The sequence below is a fragment of the Rhinolophus sinicus genome, chromosome 17 (assembly GCF_057876585.1).
Source record: "Rhinolophus sinicus isolate RSI-liver-muscle chromosome 17, RSI-T2T, whole genome shotgun sequence".
NCBI classification, from domain to species: domain Eukaryota; kingdom Metazoa; phylum Chordata; class Mammalia; order Chiroptera; family Rhinolophidae; genus Rhinolophus; species Rhinolophus sinicus.
This window is the reverse complement of record NC_142517.1, coordinates 152,537,043-152,560,309: the sequence shown is the minus strand read 5'-3', so window position 1 is coordinate 152,560,309 and position 23,267 is coordinate 152,537,043. Positions and strand designations below refer to the sequence as shown.

General features: G+C 34.1%; 1 protein-coding gene and 1 pseudogene across 16 annotated transcripts in view; one reads left to right on the top strand and one right to left on the bottom strand.

Moving 5' to 3' along the window:
* SLC4A10 (solute carrier family 4 member 10) overlaps positions 1-23,267 on the bottom strand; it is a 256,810-nt gene that overhangs the window by 139,432 nt on the left and 94,111 nt on the right. For all 16 annotated transcript variants that reach the window (XM_074337110.2, XM_019727291.3, XM_019727287.3 and 13 more), the window contains exon 2: positions 22,274-22,355. In XM_074337110.2, coding sequence (XP_074193211.2) covers positions 22,274-22,355 — 82 coding nt within the window. The remainder of the gene's footprint in view (positions 1-22,273; positions 22,356-23,267) is intronic.
* LOC109445243 (rab GTPase-binding effector protein 1-like) lies at positions 5,478-11,533 on the top strand (annotated as a pseudogene).

Here is a 23,267-nt window from a genome sequence, read left to right as displayed (position 1 = left end):
AAGTTTGATAGATAGATAAATGATAGATAGACAGACAGACAGACAGACAGACAGACATGTATTATTATCTACTGCGGGCTCTGAGACCTATATCATGACACCAGATCTCTCTCTTTCTCTCAGACTTCAGATCTATATATCTATCCATTCACCTATTAAACATAATTACTTAGACATCCTTCCCATAGGCATGTCAAACTCAACATGTCCATGAAATTCATCCTTTTCTTTGCTCCCCAAGTATTAACTACCTATCACCTATCTCAGTAAATGCACAAGCTATCCAGGCATCTCAAAGCCTATCCAATTTTCACCAGATTCTCCTTTACATATATATGACATACAGGAGAATATGTAAAGCAGCACTGCTTATAAACACAAAACACTCAAAACAACCCAAAAGTCCATTAATAGAATATATTAATAAAATAAGGTGTACTCATACAATAGGAGATACAGCAATAATGAAAAAACTACAGATATACACGACATAGGTAAATCTCACAAACATACTAGTGAGCAAAAAAATAAAGTATAATTTCCTTTACAAAGCTTTAGCAAAAGAAAAACTGAAATATACTGTTCAAGGATACATACACAGAGAAAGAGCAATACAAAGGTCAGAATAATTGCTACTTCTGGCATAAAGGAGAGCCAGAGTTATGATTGGAAAGAAGCTCATGAGGAGCTTCTGGGTGTTAGAAATGTTGTCTCTTGATATTAGTTTTTGCTTTAAAATATTTATTAAACTTTATACATTAGCACCCTGCACTTTTCTATATGTATGCTTCATTTCACAAATTAAAAATTTTAAAAAGAAAGCAAAGAAGGAGAGTTTCACGAAGGGAGTAGTTGCCAGTTTACATGCTGTAAAAGAGTCAAACAAGACTAAGACTAAAAATTAGCCACCACAGTTGAAAATTAATATTTATCTGTAACCTTCTTGAAAGCATTTTCAGTGCATGGGGAAATAAATAAAAATTGAGGACATTTAGACAGTGACTAGATCCTAGAGTTGCAAATAAAGGCTTTGCGGAGAGGTAGTTCTTGAGCTAAACCTTAAAGATTGCAAAGGTTCCTAACTACTGATTAAGGTAACCATTCCGAGACAGACAAAGATAAGGGGCACCATGGAACTGGCTGGCAAGTTCAGAGGGCCTGGTTAGTTGGGTATAGTGAATATTGCTTTTGTTTGTAGAATGTGGACCTGATGGGCAATGGCCCAAAGTAACATCCTAAGAAGTTGCCAAGTCAAGGCTAATCTGAAACCATATTCAAACATAATCAGGTAAGAAGTAGATACCAAAACACACACAGCTGAACTGATGTCTTGAAGGTATTAAATGGAAGGAAGACCAGGCTGAAGAAATTTTCTGAGGCAGAATCTTTCAGGGCTGGTTAAAAAGTCAAGACACATTTGGGTAAATAACTATGAATGTAATTGCTGAGTCATATGGTAAGCTTATGCTTACCTTTGTTAGAAACTGCAGACTGTCTTCTAAAGTGGCGGTAACATTTTTCATTCCAACCAGTAATGAATGTGAGTTCCTGTTGTACCACATTCTTGTCAACAATTGGTTTTGTCAGTGTTTTGGATTTTAGCCATTCTTATAAGTGTGCAGTGGTAACTCATTGTTTTAATTTGCAATTCCCTAATGACATATGATGTTGAATATTCTTCCATATGTTTATTTACCACCTCAATATCTTCTTTAGTGAGATGTCTGTTCAGATCTTTTCTTATTTTGCAATTGGATTGTTTTTACTTGTTGTTATTGAATTTTAAGAGTTCTTTGTATATCTTACATAACAGTCCTTTATCAGATATGTCCTTTGCAAGCATATTCTCCAAATCTATGGCTTGTCTTTTCCTTCTTGTAACAGTGTCTTCCACAAAGAAGAAGTTTTACTTTTAAAGAGGTCCAATTTATCAATTTTTCTTTCATGGATTACGCTTTTATGTTATATCTAAAACATCATCACTAAACGCAAGGTCACCTAGATTTTTTTCCTATGTTATCTTCTTGGAGTTATATAATTTTGTGTTTTACATTAGGTCCTATGATCCATTTTGAATTAATTTTTGTGAAAGGTGTGAGATCTGTGTCTAGATTCTAATCTCAATACTTAATTTACTCATTAGGTATTTGCCCCAATGAGTTCAAAACAAATGTCCACACAAATCCTGCACACAAATTTTTATAGCAGCTTTATTCATAAATGTCAAAAGTGAGAAACAACTAAGATGTCTTTTAATACGTGAATGAATAAACTGTGGGACATCTATACAATGAAGTATCATTCAACAATAAAAAGAAAGGACCTATCAACCATAAAAAGACAGAGGAAATAAAAATGCATGTTGCTAAGTGAAAGAAGTCAGTGAAAAAGCTATACTTATGTAGGATTCCAACAATATGGTATTCTGGAAAAAGTAAACTACTATAGAAACACTAAAAATATCAGAGGTTGCCAGGATTTGGGGAGAGGAAATAGGGATGAACAGGTGGAACACAGGGCATTTTAGAGAAGTGACACTATCCTGCATGATACTGTGAGAGTGGGTAGGTAATATAATACATTTGTCAAAACCCTGTATGTAGTTTTATATATTTTTGTATGCAGAAATATACAAAACAAAGAATGAACTCTAATGTAAACTATGGACTTTAGTTACCAATAACCTATTAATATTGGTTCATCAATTGTAACAAATGTACTGCACTGATGCAAAATATTAATAATAGAGAAAACTGTGTGCAGGGAGAAGGGAAGCATAATTGTACTTTCTGCATAATTTCTGCAAACCTAAAATTGCTCTAAAATATAAAGTCTTTTAACTTAAAAAAAAAGTCAAGATTCGTAGATATTCATAACACTGAGTAGCTATAAAGAAATTCATTTTATGGGAAAGCAAAAGCATAAGCAAATGAGATATTTGTATGGGTGAGTATATTATATATGTCAGCAGAGGTCTAGCACTGTGTTCTTAGGGTCATATATTTTTGGAAGATTTGTGAATGGAAGATACCTTCATGACGGGGAGCACTTGAGTGTCCATGGACATTTTGGGAAACTACAAGGACGCAGAGTTGGAGATATATTTACATTGGGAATATATTTATGTGATTCACAGATACTTCCATATTTGAGTAAGTTATTGTTAGCTATCCTGAAGTTGGAGTAGCTTCCAGGAATTCTCCTAGTATCTACTGTGCCAAGCTAAAGGTTCAAGGCTGAAATAAAGGTTCAAGGCTGAAATGGTGTCACAATATGCAGAGGTAACATGATCTGCCCAGCATTGGAAGTATGTGGGTAGTGGAGAAGAAGCAAGGTTTCAATTATATAGAATCAAAGTTGGTCTCTGGAAAATTCTTCCAAATCTTATAGGTCATATATGCAAGAAGCTTGACAGAAGTTTTGTTACATTTCAAGACCACCTTGAAATTTTTCATGAAATTGTAAATAAATTGTAAAGAAGAAAGAAACCTTTTTAGACTATCATTAATAAAAAATAAATTTTAATTAACCATGATAGAGGAAAGACTGCATTAATTTTCTATATTCTCAACAGAAGATAATATTTCAAAATGCTTGACATTAGAGGTCAAAATGTAGGAGAAAAAGTATTACAGAGATATGTCAGGCACTTAGTTAAAAATACTACATTATTTCTCCAAATGTTATAATTTTGTGTTTTTTACCAATTTCCAAATAAGTATTTATTCTAATTTATCCCATTGTAAAGAAACATTCACCTCTATAGCTAATTTATATGCAAATTTTTAATTATTTTTCTTACAGAACCTTCAAAATTACATAAGCTTCAGGCCCATAAAACCTAAACCTGCCCTACTACCATCTATGTGTGGGCAGCTGCCAATTTTGTATTTCCAGCTCAAAGCTCTTTCTCCAACTCCAAGCTGGCATACCCAACCGCTTACCTGACACCGCCACTGCTCATCCAAAAGACATCTTAAAATCAACACCATCAGGACTGAACTCCCAATCTCCCTCATCCGAACCCCTTCCAATAAACCTCTCCCCCACAATCTTGTCCATCTCAGTTGACCACAAAACATTTTTCTAGTTGTTCAGACCAAGAACCTGGGAACCATTTTAGACCCCCCTCTTTTTCTTAAGCCCACAACCCATCCAACAGGAAATCTGTTGGATAACTTTCAAAATATATTTAGAATTAGTCCATTTATCATTTCACTTCACCACTCTGGTCAGGGCCACATCATACCCAACCTGCATTATTGCAATAGCCTCCTGACGTGACTTTCTGTGTCTACCTTTAGCAGACTACAGTCTGTTCTAAACACAGCAGCCAGTGTAGTCCTCTTGAAATGCAAGCAGACCATGTAATTCCTCAGCTAAACCTTCTAATGTAACCCCATTTAACTCAGAGTAAAGGCCAAGGTTGTTCTAATGCTCTACAAGGCCCCCTGTGACCTGCACCCCATCCCTGTTAGCTCCTGACATGGTCTCTTCTGCTGCCACACAGGCCTCCTTGCTAGTCTCACTGCGACCCTGGGAACCTCCCACTGTCTTTTTTAACTGCCTGAAATATTCTTCCTACTTAGCTAATGCCTCACCTCCTTGAAGTCGTTGCTCATATTTCACCTTCCTACAGTAAATACCTACTTCATGTTACATCCTGCTCTCTCTGACCCTTCGTGCCCCTCTTTCTCCTCTACTTTTAGTTTTCCTATAGCACTTACATAACATGTAAATTACCTATTGCGTTTAGTGTTTAATATCTTGTTTCTCCCCAAAGTTTTTAAATTTAAGAAAAGCAGCGATCTTTGATTTGTTCACTATTGTATTCCACCAAGTGTTTAGAACAGTGCTTGATAGTTCTTGGTGCTCAATAAATTTTTATTGAGTTTATAAATCTTCATATAAATAGAGATATTTTAAGTAAAATATATAGATAACAGACATAATAACGCATTATGCTACTAAACATGTTAAGAAAATTAAGAATGGAAACAAAGCTAATGATCACAAATTTAATAGCAACAGTACTGAAACTGCCACAATTGATGGTTATTAAACCCTAGAGAAAATATTTTCATGTCTTTGCATGGTTAGAGACTTCTAAAGTGAGGAACACTGGAACCGTAGTTAAAGGACAAGCTTTGAAAGTTAAACATTAACTGAATTGAGATCTTCAAAGAAACACAGACATGTCTCCCAGATTTATGTGTTTACATCTCAAAGATAACAAAGCCCCAGAGCTACTAGTTTATATTCCAAAGAGATTTAAACTCAGGGCCTTTCCCTTCTCTTCCGTGAGATTTAGTTACATAAGGGAGGAAAGATTTCTGTCCCTCTGTCGGGAGAGGAAAAGCTGGCTATATAACAATTCCTATATAAATTCCCAGATTCACAATCTTAGGGCTCCTGTCCCGTGTCTATAACCATCTAGCTGGTTCTCATCACATTACCCTAAAGGGGAAGAATGGGGCATGGAGACCAACATAGTTACTGCTGTCAGTAATAAAATAGTCGGCCTCTGATCCAGAAACCTTATGTTTGCTTTTAGGACAAAATTAATAAACATAAATATTAAAAACTTATCAATGGGTTTAGGAGATACTCTACAAAGATTATAGGAGATAATAAATAGAAAATGTTGAACCTGATGCCTGTTATACAGTAGACACTCATACTTGTTAGTTCCCTTTCACCTTCATTCTACTCTCCTTCAATGTCTTAAATGAATATGAAGGCAAAATAAAATTTTCCTATCTCATTTCATTGCCTTCCCCTTATCTTTATATTGACAACTTTTCTAATCCCAACTATAATAACCCTGGCTTAAGGAAATAGAGAATAATGTTGGATCTTGTGGAAAACAGTATACAAATAACATTTCCAGGTTAATATTACCATAAACTTTTCCTATAAGTTTATATCCAAAATTGAATTTTCCATCCTGGTAGATATCATGTAAGTAGAAAAAGAATTCAAGAAACTTAATGATAAATGTCATTGTTCTGAAATGACTTGACAATTATTAAAACTAATCTGAATTATTTTTCAAGATCGTATAGGGAATAATTTTTATTTTACGATAAATAAAGGCCAAAAATTTAAAGTAGGAATCCTTTCAAGTGAAAATTTTTTAAATTAGTCAGATGGTCTATAAGAACTAACTTTATATTACATTAAAAACTAAAAAAGTAATAACAATACAGATCATTGAAATATGAATATATGTTGAAAACATTAGTAAGAATGGAACGGGGTTATTAAGAGAAAAAAATTTTTGAGATAAGCACAGAACACTAAAATGTATTCAAAATTTACCTATATGTCAGTTGAGGGAAAATACAATTTCCCCATTAGAAAAACAAAGACTTCAATTAAAGTTAACATTGCTTTCTGAGCACAAATCTTGCTAACAAATCCTGGATTTTTGATACGTGAATTTTATAGATACTATCTTGCTGAGTAGGTCCAGAATTATTGTAAATATTTTCATTATATAAGAGGTACCAGTACTGAAACAACTCTTGAAGTGGCTGTGGTCATAGTATACTGAGGGTTTACAAAATGCAGTAAGGAAAGAGATGTATTTGGGGATGGAAAGAAATGTTACTCTGATTTAAAATAACACTAATAAAATACTCTCTTTTATTTAGCTGGCAGGGAATGGGCCAAGCTATCTACTCTTGAAGAGAACTGTGTTTTTTCCATGAAATGAATATAATACAGCTGATGCATAATTACTGTGTTGCTACAGCCATTTTATTTAGATGTGTCAATCAGGGGAAAAGGTCAAGTACATTAAGCTGAATAAGCATGTAATCCTTAATTCCATGGAGACTCTAACAGTCAGAAAACACAACAAAGTATCATTTATCATGATATATTAAAAAACTCCAAGTCCAAAAGAAATTCTCTGCTGCAGAAAAGCAATAGAGAGAAAGAAAAGAGATCAAGAGGGTGTGAGTGACTCTGTGTGTGTGTGTGTGTGTGTGTGTGTGTGTGTGTGTGTGACAAAGAGATACTATTAGGCTACTGCTCTTGTTTCTTGTGTTGTTTTGCTGAAAGAAAAGCAAACAACGGCACTGGTCATAGTCACCTGACCTTAGGACCATATTTGCAATTGTTGCAAAACAAAGGCAGCATGACTGTAACTATTCCATACAGAAAATAGAAATCTTGAAAGTGCTAAAGTTGCTCATCAAAAATGCCATAGTTTGAAATTTACTAGTTTGGAAGATACTGTGACATATTTTCAAAAATCTATTTCTTAAAAGTTTGTAACACTGGCTTGAGCAAACCATAGTAACTAAATTACTTTGGGTCTTGAAATAGCAGTGTTGCTGTTTTTTTTAGTCTTTGAACATAGTAAGCCTCCACATTTCTTGAATAAAGGAATGAATTCTAATATGATTAGATACAGAAAAAGTGTTTGACAAAATCCAGCATCCATTTGTAATAAAAACTCTCAGCAAAGTAGGTATAGAGATAACATACCTCAACATAATAAAGGTCATATGTGACAAACCCATAGCTAACGTCATACTCAATGCTAAAAAGCTGAAAGCTTTTTAAAATCAGTAATAAGGCAAGGATGTCCACTTTCATTACTTTTATTCAACATAGTACTGGAGAAGCCTACCCACAGCAATCAAACAAGAAAAGTAAATAAAGGCATCCGAGTTGAAAATGAAGAAGTAAAACTGTCATTATTTGTAGATGGCATGGTAACTATATACCGAGAACCCTACAGAATCCACCAAAAAACTGTTAGAACTAATGAATGAATTCAGTAAAGTAGGATACAGAACTAATATTCAGAAATCAGTTCCATTTTTATACACCAATAACAAACTATCAGAAAGATATATTGAGAAAACAATTCCATTTACAATTGCATCAAAAAGAATAAAATATATACGAATATTTAACCAAATTTAACCAAAGAGATAAAAGACCCATACTCAGAAAACCATAAGACATTGAAGAAAGAAACAAATAAATGGAAGTATATACCATGAAAATGGATAGGAAAAGTTAACATCTTTAAAATATCCATAGTACCCAAAGCAATCTACAGATACAATGCAATTCCTGTCAAAATACCTATGGCATTTTTCACAGAACTAAAACAAATAACCTTAAAATTTATATGGAACTTCAAAATACTCTAAATATCCAAAGCAACCTTGAGAGAGAAGAAAAAAGCTAGAAGTATCACACTACCTGATATCAAATTGTTCTACAAGGCCATAATAATCAAAACAGCATGATATTGGCATAAAAAAACCAGACATATAAACCAAAGGAACAGAATACAGAGCCCAGAAATAAACTCACTCTTATATGGTTAATTAATCTATGACAAAGGAGTCCAGAATATAGAATGTGATAAAGGCAGTCTCTTCAATAAATGGTGCTGTGCAAACTGGACAGATACATGCAAAAAAAAACAAAACAAAAAAAAACTGGATCTGTTTCTTACACCATATACAAGAATAAACTCAAGGTGGGATTAAAGGCTTACATGTAAGACCTGAAACCATAAAACTCCCAGAAGAAAATATAGGCAGTAAACTCTTTGAGATTGCTACCAGTAATATTTTTGGGGCAAGGGAAACAAAGGAAAAAATAAACAAATGTGACTATATCAAACTAAAGAGTTTTTGTACATCAGCAAACCAAAAAGACAATCTACTGAATGGGAGAAGATATTCCCCAGTGATAAGGGGTTAATACCCAAAATATATAAGGAACTCACACAACGTAACACACATACACACATCCAATTAACAAATGAGAAGAGAATCGAAATAGACATGTCTCCAAAGATGGCCAATAAAAACATGCTCAACATCACTAATCATCAGAGAAATGCAAATTAAAACCACAATGAGATGTCACCTCATGCCTATCAGAGCGGCTATCATCAATAAATCAACAAACAAGTATTGCGAAGGATGTGGAGAAAAGGGAACCCCTGTGCACTGGTGGTGGGATTGCAGATTGGTTCAGCCACTGTGGAAAACAGTCTGAAGGTTTTTCGAAAAATTAAAAATAAAACTACCTATAACCCAGCAATTCCACTTCTGGATATTTATCTGAAGAAATCCAAAACACTAATTGAAAAGATATATGCACCCCTATATTCATTGCAGCATTATTTACAACAGCTAAGATATGGAAGCAACCTAAGTACCCACTGATAGATGAATAGATAAAGAATATATGGTACCTATATACAATGAAATATTACTCAGCCGTGAAAAGTAAAGAAATCTTGGCACTGTGTATTTCCCTGCTGTCAGGATGAGGAGGCTGAGATCAGTGGTAGAGGTCCGTCTGTGCAGGAGTCCCTGGCAGGGCCAACTTCGGCTTTAGCAGGGGCAGCAACACAGCTGGGTCCAGGCTCTTTCTGCCCCTCAGCTCCCCCCACCCCCACCCCTGGGATCCGGGATCGTGGCTTCCCCGCCCATCCCGGCTCCCCAAAGCCCGTGTCCTGGCCATGGAGCAGCTGCGTGGCTTCGCAGGCTGACGTTTCTCTTCAGCAATGGGTAGCAAAATTGGGGGGGGGGGGGGGAATCAATGCAGGACTTTTACATGCACAGTAGAAGCTTGAGCAAGAATTTAATCAAAAGAGAGCCAAATTTAAAGAGTTACATTTGGCTAAAGAAGAGGATCTGAAGAGGCAAAATGCAGTGTTAAACGCTGTACATGGTGATTTGGGACACCTTGAAACACAGCTCTGGGAAACCCAGGCAGTGATGGAGCATATTAAGGCCGTTGCCACAGTCTCTGAGAATACCAAGCAAGAGGCTGTAATAGATGGAGTGAAAAGACAGTGGAGAGAAGGTGCTTCACTTAGGCTGTTAAAAAAGAAAGAGTGCGTGATCATGAGCCCCCCTTCCACATTCGGCTGGAGCAGGAGCAAACATAGTGGGCACTGTATGCAGCATCCGCAGACAGGGAAATAGCTGATTTGAGGAGAAGGCTGTCCGAGGGTCAAGAGGAGGAGAATTTAGAAAATGAAATGAAAAAGGTGTGAAGGAATGTATTGATCTGTAGAAATATTTGAATCCAAATGCAAGATGCTTTAATATTATTATGGTAATAGAAGTTGTACTTTTTTGTTCTTTTGTTAGAGGAATTATTTGGATACAAACCTAAATATAGTACTAGATAATTTGATGCCCTTCCCCCGTACATTTGTACGGAAAACTCCCTCACCTACTTCGGATCTTTGACCCAATGTCTCCTCTGAGGCCTATCCCGACCGCCCCACTTAACACTGCGACCTGCTCACCTGCGTCCCCCACCTACCACAACTCTGCTCATCACCCTTATTCTGTTCTAATTTTTCTTTTCCTATAACACATAGCTCCTTATAACATACAGTGTTTACTTATTTATTATATTTATTGTTTGCTGACTTTCCTTTCTAGAATGTAAGCTCCACGGCGGCAGAAGTCTTGTTTGTTTGTGTATCCTAAATGCCGAGAATAGTATCTAGTACAAAGATGCTCAGTAAACATTTGTTGAATGAATGCTGTTGCTTGGTGCTTTTGTTTTTGGTTTTTAGTTTTTGCTTTTCCTTCTTCTGCAATATACCTTGGTTCCTATGTGATGAATGCACTTACTGCATATTATGCTTGAACATAGTACCGTAAGATGCTTGAGCACAGATCAGCTAAATACAAGGTGAAACATTTTATCACTGAGCAAGTTTAAAAAGCTTTATGGCCAGTTTGATTATATAAGCTTTTGTATTATTAATTTATATGGATATATATTTTTCAAATTACATATTATATAAATTAATAATTCAAATTTGATTTTTCTTGTCGATTGGATTAATCAGAATCTTTGATTCCCCATTCGTGGTCCATACAAAGACTACTTTCATGATTATTGAATTAGTTTTTTTAAATAATGTAAAAAATCTGAGAACCCAATAACCAAAATAAAAGTTTAAACCTTGAAGAATAGTTTTACCCATGTCCTCATTTCAGGAAAAGATTTTATTTCAGCATCTTCATGAGGCTATGACAATGTCTTTATCATCACTAGTCACTTAGACACCTAACATAGTTATCCAAAGTTGACAGCCTTACTTCTCTCAAGCTGAGGTGAAATTCATATTTGATGATGTCATTGGAAATTTTATTCTTAGCCAGAACCACCCATTCACATGAGGATAGTTATTTTTTCTATACTTCTAATATATTCATATTCATGATTTCCACAATCAGCTACTTCGTCTTTTTTAAAATAAAATTTATTTTTTAGAAGAGTTTTTAATCTACAAAAAACTGTGAAGATAGTACAGAGTTCCCCTATAACCCACACCCAGTTTCCCCTATTATCAACTTCATATGTTAATAATTGGTACATATGGTACATTTGTCACAATAATCCAATATTGGTTTATTATTATTAACTAACATCCATTATTTGCATTCAGATCTTGTAAGTTATTTTTCTCTTCCAGGATCTCATCCAGGATACCACGTTACATTTAGTCATGTCTCTTTAGGCTCCTTTTGTCTGTGACAGATTCCCAGACTATTTTTGTTTTTAATGATCTTTCTATCATTTAAAAATATTATCTTATAAAAGTTTGTTTGTAATGTTACACAATACTTTGAATGGTAAAGTCATCTTTGCATTAGTAAATAACTCCATCAATTCTTTGCATTTTCCCTCCTTTCCTTTTTCCTGCTGTTTTTTTATCAACAGACTTCTAAAGTATCTCAAATTAGCCTTCACTGCAGATATTTTAAAATGTCACATGTCTTTTCCAAATAGGACTTAATGCAAAAGAAAATAAATAATGAAATGACTTTGTAAGGACTGGAAAACAAAGTGAATCTCTCTTCTCTGAGAGACTTGTTTTTTTAGGGAAAATCTCCACTCACACTTGGGCATATATGATATATTCCCTATCATGAAGAATTTAGGATAAAACTTGAGCTCTTTAGATTTAGTGAATAAGATGAATTTTCATTTTTACTACAAGGAAAAATCCCAACTTGTTGAGTCTTCCTTTGTTTCAGTTTATATATATGTATATGTATGTGTATGTATAATATATATATATAATGAAAATTAATTTTCTCACCAATTTGACAGTTTATGGATGTTTCCACTTAGTCCATATTTTTGAGAATGAAGGATGGAAAACAATATTACATTTTTAGGGGTCATCCTTGGGTACGTTTTATTTAAATATCAAAAATAAAATGCTACTTAAGTACTATGTTAAATAACTAAATAAATAAATCTTGCCATATGCGACAACATGGATAGACCTAGATGGTATTATGCTAAGTGAAATACTCATAGGTCAGACAGAGAAAGAAAAATACCACATGATTTCACTTATATGTGGAATTTAAAAAACAAAAGAAACAAACAAACAAAACAGAAACAGACTCATAGATACAGAGAATAAATTGATGATTGTCAGATGGGAGAGAGATTGGAGAGATGAATGAAAAAGTTGAAGAGATTAAGAAGTACAAATTGGCAGTTATAAAATTGGTCACAGGGATGTAAAGTACAGCATAGGGAATATAGTCAATAACATTGTAATAACTATGTATGGTGCAGGTGAGTACTAGATATAGTGGAGTGATCATAAGATATACAAATGTCTAAGAACAATGTTGCACACCTGAAACAAATATAACATTGTATGTCAAATGTAATTGAGTTTTTTAATTAAATAAATAAAATTTACATTTGCTGATTTTTTTTTACCATGTCGACTCTACATCAAATTTCTTCTTCAAGAAAGTTATAGAATAAGTTTGTGTGGCTTTCAAGAGGCATGAAAAATTTATAGGACATTTTTAAACCTTTCATTTACACAGAGTGAGCTGTCCTTTTCAAATTTAAAACTAATAAACTTTTCTTGTCAGTCAGAGAAATGAAAAACTTCAAAGTATTTAAATATTAATCAAGGTTAACAAGGAATTTACATTTTAAGCATTCTCTAAAAAGTTCTCCTAAAGATCACAAAATTTATTTTCTTTAGTTTTTTTTTTTTTTTTACATTCAATATTATTTTATATTAACTTTAGGTGTACTGCATAGTAGCTAAACATTTATGTAATTTAAGAAGTGATCCCCTGACTAGTCTAGCACTCACCTGGCACTACACAGTTATTACCGTATCATTGACTGTATTCCCTATGCTTTACTTTATATCCCCATGACTATTTTGTGACTATCAATTTGTACTTTTAATGTCTTCACCTTTTTCACCCTGCCCCCAGCCCCTCCCATTTATCACCCTGATAAATCTAAACCCCGATAAATGAAATCACATTACATCTGTCTTTCTCTGTGACATACTCCACTCAGCAAAATACCCTCCAGGTCCATCCATGCTGCCACAGATGGCAAGAAACCATTCCCTTCCATGGTCGAGCAATATTTCATCGTATATATGTACCACCTCCTCTTTATCCATTTTTCCATCAACAGACACCCAGGCTGCCTCCAGATCTTGGCCATTGTAAACAATGCTATAGTGAACATATGGATACACAGGTCCCCTCAAGCATTTTGGGTTTCTTCAGATAAATACTTAGAAGTGGGATTACTGGGTCCTTCTTGGTCTCTTATTATAGCCCTGGTTTTAAAGTCTATTTTCTCTGGTATAAATATTGCTACCCCAGCTTTTTTGTTTGTGTGTATCCATTTTCATGAAATAAAAAAATCACAGAACTTAGAGCTAAAAAATTCTTTAAAGGATCACCTGTCTTAAACCTCTCATTTTAAACAAGAGTTGAAGAAGTTGACCAAAAATTTCTAAAACTAAAAACTTCTAAGTAGCCATATCCAATAGGGCACTTTTAACAAATTAATATTAAGTTCTTTAAATAGCTTTTTCTACTCATACAAAATTTTACTATTTTTGAGTAACATAAAATGATAGTCTATTTCATTTTCCATATAACAATCTTTCAAATACTTTAAGTTAGCAATCATGTTCTAACTATTCCCTTAGCATATTCCTCAAGCAACATTTGTATGAGATGATCTCAACTTTCGTCATATCCATTTTCTTCCGTGTGTCTACCTTAGGTATATTCAATGTATGAAGGTCCACAGGACACATCTGGAGTTCACATGGACTCCTAAAGCACTTATAGGTAGAAGTAACTTCTAGGAAGTGAATCAACCAGGGAGGGTATGAATAATAACAAAACAAAACAAAATCAAGGACACATGTGGAGAGAAACCAACATTTAAAAAGATAGTTGAGAATTGTTAAAAGTTTAAAGAAGTAGATGGAATTTCTCACATTATGTTAATGGCAGAATATTTCAGTATAATCATTCTGGAAGACAGTATAAAAACATATCAAAAATTTAACTTTATAACTTCTTGACCCAGTGATTCTCCTGCTGAGAATTATATCAGGAATGACAAGTGCACAGAGATGCACATACAGTCATGTTCATAGCAGGTTTGTTTAAAAGAGAAAATGAGAAATAAAATGTCCATTGATAAGAGATTGGTTAAATAAAGTATTGTACAACCATGCAGTGAAGTAATGAATACAATTAAAATAGATAATATCTATATTAATGTGGAAATATGTTAATTTTTTTAATGGAAAGAGAGTAGTTTAAAAGATAAAAATGTACCATAATTCCATTTATATGTAATTTAGTTATCGTTATGTGTCTGTTTACAACACACAATTAAATTAATATTCTGTCTATAATATTATTTCTGTTATTATTCTGTTCAGAATAACATTATTTCTAGAGGGTGGGTTTTTGAATTGTTGTTTTGTTTTGTTTTTCTTCCTTCTTGTACTTTTTTATATTTCTTGGATTTTTCTAACTGAATTTATATTATTTTAGTAACTTTTAAAACAATAAAACTATTTCAATTTTGGGAAAAATACAGACATGTCAGGCAGAGTAACGGGGGCCAGTAAATAAAATAGAAAAAATACCAAGGAAGACATGTTTGAGAAGAGAAGAAGCCAAGGGAAGAAAGATGAATCATAGTGGAAAGTTTCGAAAGTAACAGAGGATTCAAAATGGCTGAGGACAAAGAGCCACTGCAGTTGACAATTAAGAGTGGTTTTTCTTTCTGTCTGACTTATTTCACTCAGTATAGCACCCTCTAGGTCCATTCATGTTGTCACAAATGGTAAGATTTCATTTTTTTATGGCTGAGTAATATTCCAGATGTATTTACCACATCTTCTTTATCCACTCATCCATCAATGGGCACTTAGGTTACTTCCATATCTCAGCTATTGTAAATGCTGCTGCAAATAATATAGGGGTGCATATATTGTTGTGAATTAGTGTTTCAGATTTCTTCAGATAAATACCCAGAGTGAAATGGCTATACTTCACATATATATGTGGAATATAAAGAAAAAAAATAAACAAACAAAACAGAAACAGACTCATGAACAAAATGGAGGGGGGTTGGGGAGCTGGGTGAAAAACGTAAAGTGACTGAGAAGTACAAATTGGTAGTTACAAAATAGTCACAGGGATATAATGTATAGGGAATGTTGTAATATTGTAATATATAGTCAATATTGTAATAACTATGTATAGTGCCAGGTAGACTTATGGAGGGGGATCACTGCATAAATTATATAAATGTCTAACCACTATGCTGTACACTTAAAAGTAATATAAAATAATATTGAAGATATGTCTTTAAGTCACATAAATAGCAAATACCCCAAATACTGTACTGTGCCTTTGATAGGTACAAAATAGTATCAAACTTATAAGGACGATAAAGGGAGATTTACAATATAGGTAGGCTCTTAGCTAAAATTGGTTGCCTAAAAATTGACATCCTAAGCTAGAAAGGCAAAATGTATAAGCATAAATTATGGTTTCATAAATTATGAAACCATAAATTTGCAGGATTTCTTAGCCACATATATCATTAGAATATATGTTACTATACTCGTGCAAACACATGTCTATAACTACTTGTAAGTGGTCTAATAAATCATGAAGAAATTTAGAAAAATACTTTATATCTTTCAAATTTATAATATACTGTAAAAGCAGAGTATAAGTAACTATCAAATTATCACTTCAAATAGAAAAAATGTCACGAATAAATTGTGTATCAAAATAAAGTGACGTGGGCCACATACAAAAATTATGTGGAACAATTACAATGAAGATACATGAAAATGATACATAACTCACTTGAGAGTTCATTTTAAGAATAAAGGTAAATTCCGTGACTAAAGACTTTAAATGAATATTCTCTTATTTGGGTCTTATTCTTAGGATACTCATGAAAAAACAGAACATTTCATTATGAAATGTGGCAAAAATAGTTCAAAAAGAGAATGAAATTTACTATTGGCTATTTTAGTCTTAAATCTTCAGTATTAATCTTTCTGCCCATTTCCCATCCTCAAATATAAAAAATTTTTGTCATGGAAAGTGTACAATTTCAAATGGATGCTGTGTAATTAGTTAACTCTATTAATTATTACCAATGGACCAAATGTGACTTAGAATTGCCGTATCAATTGATATTGAGCCTGCATTAACAATACTAAATTGCACAAAAGTTAACAACCAATGATAATGAAAAAAAATGGTTCTTTCATTTTCAAAGAAAATACATGTGGAATATGGAAATGATAAGATTACTTACTTTGTGGTATAGCAGAGACAAGAATTTAAAACAATAAAACACGAGGTTATAATAAAACTAGTCTCCAGTGGGAGAGGCTTTCTTATTTGTGAGAACGAATTTGTCTAATGGGAATTTACTAACTGTAAAATCTTTCAAATGTTTGCAAAATCATTTGAAAAACTATTGTGATATGGGTACTAACTATAATTCCTTATTGCTTCATAATGTGACATTCTCAACTTTTTTAAATAGTTATGATCAAGTTAGTAAATATGCCCCAGTCTTCCAGGTAAAGTCATCTTGCCCCATTCAGTCACCTAAAAAACAAGGCTCAGTATTATCTTTCATTCTATAATATAGTTGTTAAAAGCCCAGATCATCATAGTTTGAATTCCTGTCCTACCACTTGCTAATCATGTGGCCTGAGTAAGTAAATCTTTTGTGTTTGTTTCTTTAACTGTAGAATGGAGATCATAATAGTAGTTACTGCACTGAGTAACTTCAAGGATCAATTCGTTTTCCACTATCTGACTTCCCTCACGCAAATGTTTAAACTTCATCTCCAGTCACTTTTAACCCCCATGCACACAATCGCAATGCTTTAGCTACACCCTATTTGCCATTCCCAGAATAAAACTGATCCAACCCTTCTTTGCCTTCAGAACTCCCTTTCATCCTTCAAAGCCCACCTCTGTCTCTGTTAAGCCAGCTTTGGTTTCTCCCAGAAGAATTCACTTCTTCTAGTAGCAGTTTTTGGAGATAAAAGATTAGGAAGAAAAAGTACAGGCCTAATTTCTAGCTTTTTCTTTTCCTTTTTAAAAAAAAAAAAAATATGTTTTACTTTGGTTACAAAATACTGTATTGTAATGATAAGATCAGAACTTATAATCCTTGTCTTTTTAGTGAAAAACAGTTTGGACGTTACAATGATTATGGTCAGAAAACCATTTTAGTGCTCTTAAGAGCTCAGGAATGCATTGAGTGAAATGAAGAAAGTGAGAGGGTATTACCATTAATAAATCAGAGTTCTGTTGTATGATAGCTTTGTGCTAGGTGCTTTAATTACATTATCTCTGGACTTTGGGTCCATTGTACATTAAGTAGTTCCCAAAGGAAATAAACAGTAAATCATTTTTTTCCTCAAGTGGAATGAGCAAAAGAATATCAAGATAGGGTTATAATTTTCTCTATTAAGTCCTTGACTTCAAAGTACTTTACTGTCTACTAAAAGCAATATAGGATAAAGAAAATGTCTTTTCCATTTAAATTGTAGATCAGAATTTAAAGATTAGTTCAATTTTTCCATTAAGGTTCTAAATTTATGAATTCCTATGTATCAGATTAAAATATAAATAGATTTATTTACCTTAGTACAGTGCAACATAATTAGAACCGCCTATATTTACATGTTAAATGTTTGAAAGGTAATTAAATATTTGTTGAGTGTTAATTATGTACCTAATTACATTATAGAAATCTAATTTCTTACATGATTAGTGACACATTATTGAATTATACTTGTATATAAATGAGACTCAATGCAACACATTTTTAGTACCTACCGGTGTGTAGTTTAAGGAAAAGTGCTGGATGCCATGGAGAATGCAAATATGTGTAAGATGAAGATTTGTCCCTCAACAAGCTTATAATCAAATAAGAAAAATTACATGTGTGTATGTATATATAAAACATAAGATGTAAACTTGGAAAGAGAGGACAGGAGGAAGGAGATAATTATTCTTCAGGAGTGATCAGATAACACCAATGTACAGGTAAAATGGGCACTCTATCAGCTGCAATTGATGCTACCCCTGGCTGAGTCGGCAGTAGTCCACTACCGTTCAGGATTTGAAAAGTTTCTGTAGTGGCCAAACTGGTCCATACTTCAGATCTTTCAAAATGGCACTAATCTCTGCCATTTCCCATCAGATGCAATACTGATTTTCATTTACTCTCATGGCCAAGGCCAGTAGTTTCAGAGCCTCCTCACCCACAACAATAGCTGCCAACCGCACAGGCCAAGAAATCAATGTGAATGTCCTGCCAATTACCAAGTACGTCTGTTAGTACTGTTTAGGGACCAGAGAAATGATCAATGAGCGGGTCAGCTTCCTCAGGAAACAGACTCTGAGGAGTGTTCAGGGAGTTTGTTGGAGAAAGCTGTCAACAGTAACACCTGTGAGGGAATAGGGGCTGCAGCTCTGGGGAAAGAAGAAGTTGAATGCTGGTAAGTTACAATAAAGGCCTCAGTTGATTGATTCCACAGGGGTCTCTGAAGCTGAGACAGTCCTTCAGAGTTGTACCAAATTGAGGCAAGGAAGCGAGGCCTTCACTCTCCTTCGCTGATCAGTAATTTCATTCAACATGCCCCAGGGGAGGCAACTCCCATAGGCAACAGGCAGCTCCCTTCAGCTAAAGGTAATAGCTGGGAAAGACTTTAGGTGTGAACCAACAGCAGGCAACACCCATGGCAACTGGGGACATACGTGCCTCGGTCGTTAAGAGGGGATATTGGTGATTCATCATAACATCCAGTACTAAGGCTGCCAGATTTAGCAAATTTAAAAAAAAAAAAAAAGATAAAAAGATTGCAAGGCATGCCTATACATAAAAGTTATTTATTTTTTATCTGAAATTCAAATTTAACTGAGTATCATGTATTTTATCTGGCCACTCTATCTACTGCACATGAAGTAAAGGGCAAGTAAAAGCATTTCCAGAGTATTAATGTATTACTCCTTTAATAATCTTATACTTTAGACAGTACTAACCCCACAAGGATATGGGAGACCAGAAATAAAAATCAGTTAACCTCAACAACTTTTGCTCTACTAAAAATCCTGAGGTGGTCTAATTATAGGGATTCGATGCTGCTCACTACCATTTTCCCATTAGAAGCATAAGTATGCTTAGGAAGAACACTCCAGCAACGTTAAGAAAGGTTGTTTGAGGGAAAGACATAGTATTCGTATACAGAGAGGGAAAGAATTAGAGCAGAGACGATGAGCTGAAAAGGAAAGAATGAGAAAAGACAGCCCTCAGGTGGGTTCAAAGAATTTACTGACTGCATGATACAGAAACATATGCGGTGAACAAAATCTAGTTAAATTGTATGCTCTTGATTTTAGGTAATAAGAGTGAGAGAGAGAAATGGTATAAGGTATATGTAAAACAAAAGAAGAAATAGGTTTGGGGGTGAAATTATACATTTGACATATCATTCATCAGAATGTGTAATATATGTGAACATATTAGCTAATATACTACAGCCAAGCTGATGATATTGGACAGGTGATCATTTTCCATTAAATATATTTCACCTGAGATGTCACATATATTTTATATTTGTTTTCAGCAGCAATTCCCAACTCTATTTCATCTAAAATAAATAACTGCTATTGGTGTGTTTTATCTACATTACTAAAGAAGCTCTGAAAACGTGGAGCTCTGGTCTTTTCCTTTAATTACACCAAGGAAGGAACTACCACCGCTTGTATCATCGGTGATGCTACCTTTCTAACTAGCGCTCTCCCACTTGACCATTTTTTATTACGCTGCCAGTTGATTCTTCCCCAACCATGCCTTCCACCACATTGCCCCCACATTATTTTCTTCCGATTCAGAGTAATTAATCTGGGAACCACTAATAGATTCATTCTTTGTGTGCATCACAGCACAATTCTTCACGGTGTCCTCAAATGCAAGGATGTTTACTGGCTTTAGTATGGCCTGGGAGCACATATTTAGAAATTCTACAAATAAGATTTTTCTTGTTTTCCTTCAAAATTCTAAAATGTATAATTACATTTGAATTCTATGATGTTAATTTCAACCACTGGTGAGGCACGATTATTCACTTCTGGGATTAAAATACCTACTATAGACATCAATAAACAAAACAAAATCAGGTTTATCCAATTGTGTTTTGCCAATCAGAAAATTCTTTGCATAAGCATTGTACACTGTCATCTGTATTCTCTAACCATGCCCAGTAAAAGAAAATGCATATAATACATGTCTATAGGATAGTTAAAACGACCTCCTTAAATGTTCTTTTTGTATTACGTTTTTCCATCCAAAGAGACCATTCAGTGTTTTACTATAATTATTTGTAAATTATTAACGGTTACCTTCCAGTTATCTCTGTGTGGATTATCAATCATAGTCTTTAAACCCAAGATGGCTTTTCCCTAGAATTGAGTTTATTTTTAAGCAAATTTGATGGTTTATTAGGTTTTCTTGTGTGCGTTTAGAGAATACAAGCATAACTAAGTCATAACCTAGATGGGAAGGTAAATTTGCTGCTGAAAAAAAAAAAAAGTGATATAATGGCATTTCAAATCCAAGGAGTAATTATCTTATTATCCATTATCAGTCAGGTTTTTCCAAGTTTGTTCTCCTTTCAATTTGTGTAATGAATATGGATAGCATAGGCAGTCACTATGCACACCCAGTAAGTCTAACCTTCCCAGATCTGAGTATTATCTGTGCACCAAGCGAAAAGTCAGGCACAGAGTAGGTATAGTTGTCAAAAGTTGTCTCTAAATATTATACTAATTCTCCTGTCACTTTATTGTGTGTCTAAAGATAAATCCTAAGAACAATGAACTTAATTGTAAGTTAAGTGGTTACCTTACAATTCTTCAGGGGAATAAATCCTTACTTCTCAGCTATGGTGGATTATTAGGAACTATCTCTGATTAGTTTTACTTAAGATTACCTGGGTTTCATTATTCAACCAAAACATGAACAATACCGTATACCTTGTATACACCAGTAATACTTTCTGGTTAAAAAAAATAAAGATAAACTAATGGTGTGTGTACATTAAATTGTGATATAATGACTGTCAATACTTATGTAACTCTTATGCCAGTATCTTATGCCAGATACTATCCTAAGTGTTTTTCCCTTAATTCTCATAAAACCTTTGGATATATATTCCATTGCTATCGTTTTTCTAACAATTGCGAAAACTGAGGTGCAGAGAAGTTAACTAACTGGCTAAAGTTTCCGTAGCAAATAAGGAGCAGAACTAGTATTTGAACCCAGTGTAGTTTGGTTTCAGAGCCTGTAGACTTTACTACTAGACCATACTACCTCCCTGCTGAATTATCTGATCTTCTTCCTATTGAAGACAACACACACATATATGGTGCCTCTACCTTTCTGTCATGTATATCTGAGTAAAACTAGAATACCATGTCTTTCACTCTCTTCCAGTGACAGCCTATTCTGACAACACAGGTTGGGTTAGATGTCCCTCCTGTCCTATTCTCCCCTCTCACGTAATACCTAGTGTGCTGGTCTATCATAATTTTTCTCTTTTCATTCCCGTTGATTATAATTCATTGAAACAAGGATTCCTGAAAGACTGGCATACAATACAGTGCCTGGAATACAGGAGAGGTTCAGTAAATGACTGTTGGATGAACGTTCTCATTGTGCACAGGTCTGGCTATTGGCCTTCCAGACTGCACCAAAACAATGATATCCACCACCCACCACCACCATCTACTCTGATATCAACTTTTGCAATTCTCCACATTGTGACAAATTTCACATTTCTCTTTGAAACACTTTAAGAATAGCTATCCCAAGGAGAGGAAAAAAGTCTTACCTTCTAAATCTTCTTTCTCAAAGTGTGTTTTGAGAATAGAACGAGTTCCACCCCTATCCACAATGGCCTCTTCATCATTTCTCTGTAGAATAGGAAGAAAGAAGATTAAATGGTAATACATACAATCTTCTTATTTCAGAAAATAAACTTTAATATGATTTATTATTTTAGGGGATTAATTCAGTCATTTTAACTTACTTGTACATGACTATTCTATCCCATTATCAAGTGCTAGTTTAAAAGAGGAAACCAAAATTAATTTGACCATATAATCAGAGAAGGAATATCTTTTGATTTTCCATGAATCAAAAGAAGTGAAACATTCCAGTTGGCATCATTTGTTAGGGAGATAAAAATCAGAAAACAAAGTAAAACTAGAATACCATGTAGTAACCATGAGTAAAATGCCAATTTTACTCAATACCATGAGTAAAATGCCAATTTAGTAACATGCGTTTTTATCTCTGATAAAGAATTTTTGTTAACAAGATGACATTTTGAACTATACATGGAAAATATAAAAATCATTAGTATTAACACCACTAATGCTATGGTAGGGTAAAACAATTCCACTGCCATTAAAAATGGGGTTGGGGGAATCTAATCCCTTGAAAGCAATTAGTAGCAATTATTAAGTAAACTACAACTCTAACTACTTTGCTTCAGCATTTTATTCAAACTAAACTGTAAATTATTATCCTGTACATTAAAACTTCATTCAGTTTTTCTTTTTCTTTTTTTTTTAATCTATTTATAATGGCTGGGCAGAGGCTCTGTCTTCTGCATATTGTACACGCTCAAAACATTATGTTCACTGTTTCAGTACTCAACAAAATAATGGAGGGGTGAGTATAATTCATTCTGACCATGCAGGAATTGACCAAATGCAAAATACTGAATGAAATGAAATGCGGATTACTTCCTACTTTTATCTAATTGTGAATACCTATGTAAAACTGCCTTAAAAAGTGAACGCTAAGCACAAATGGAGAGA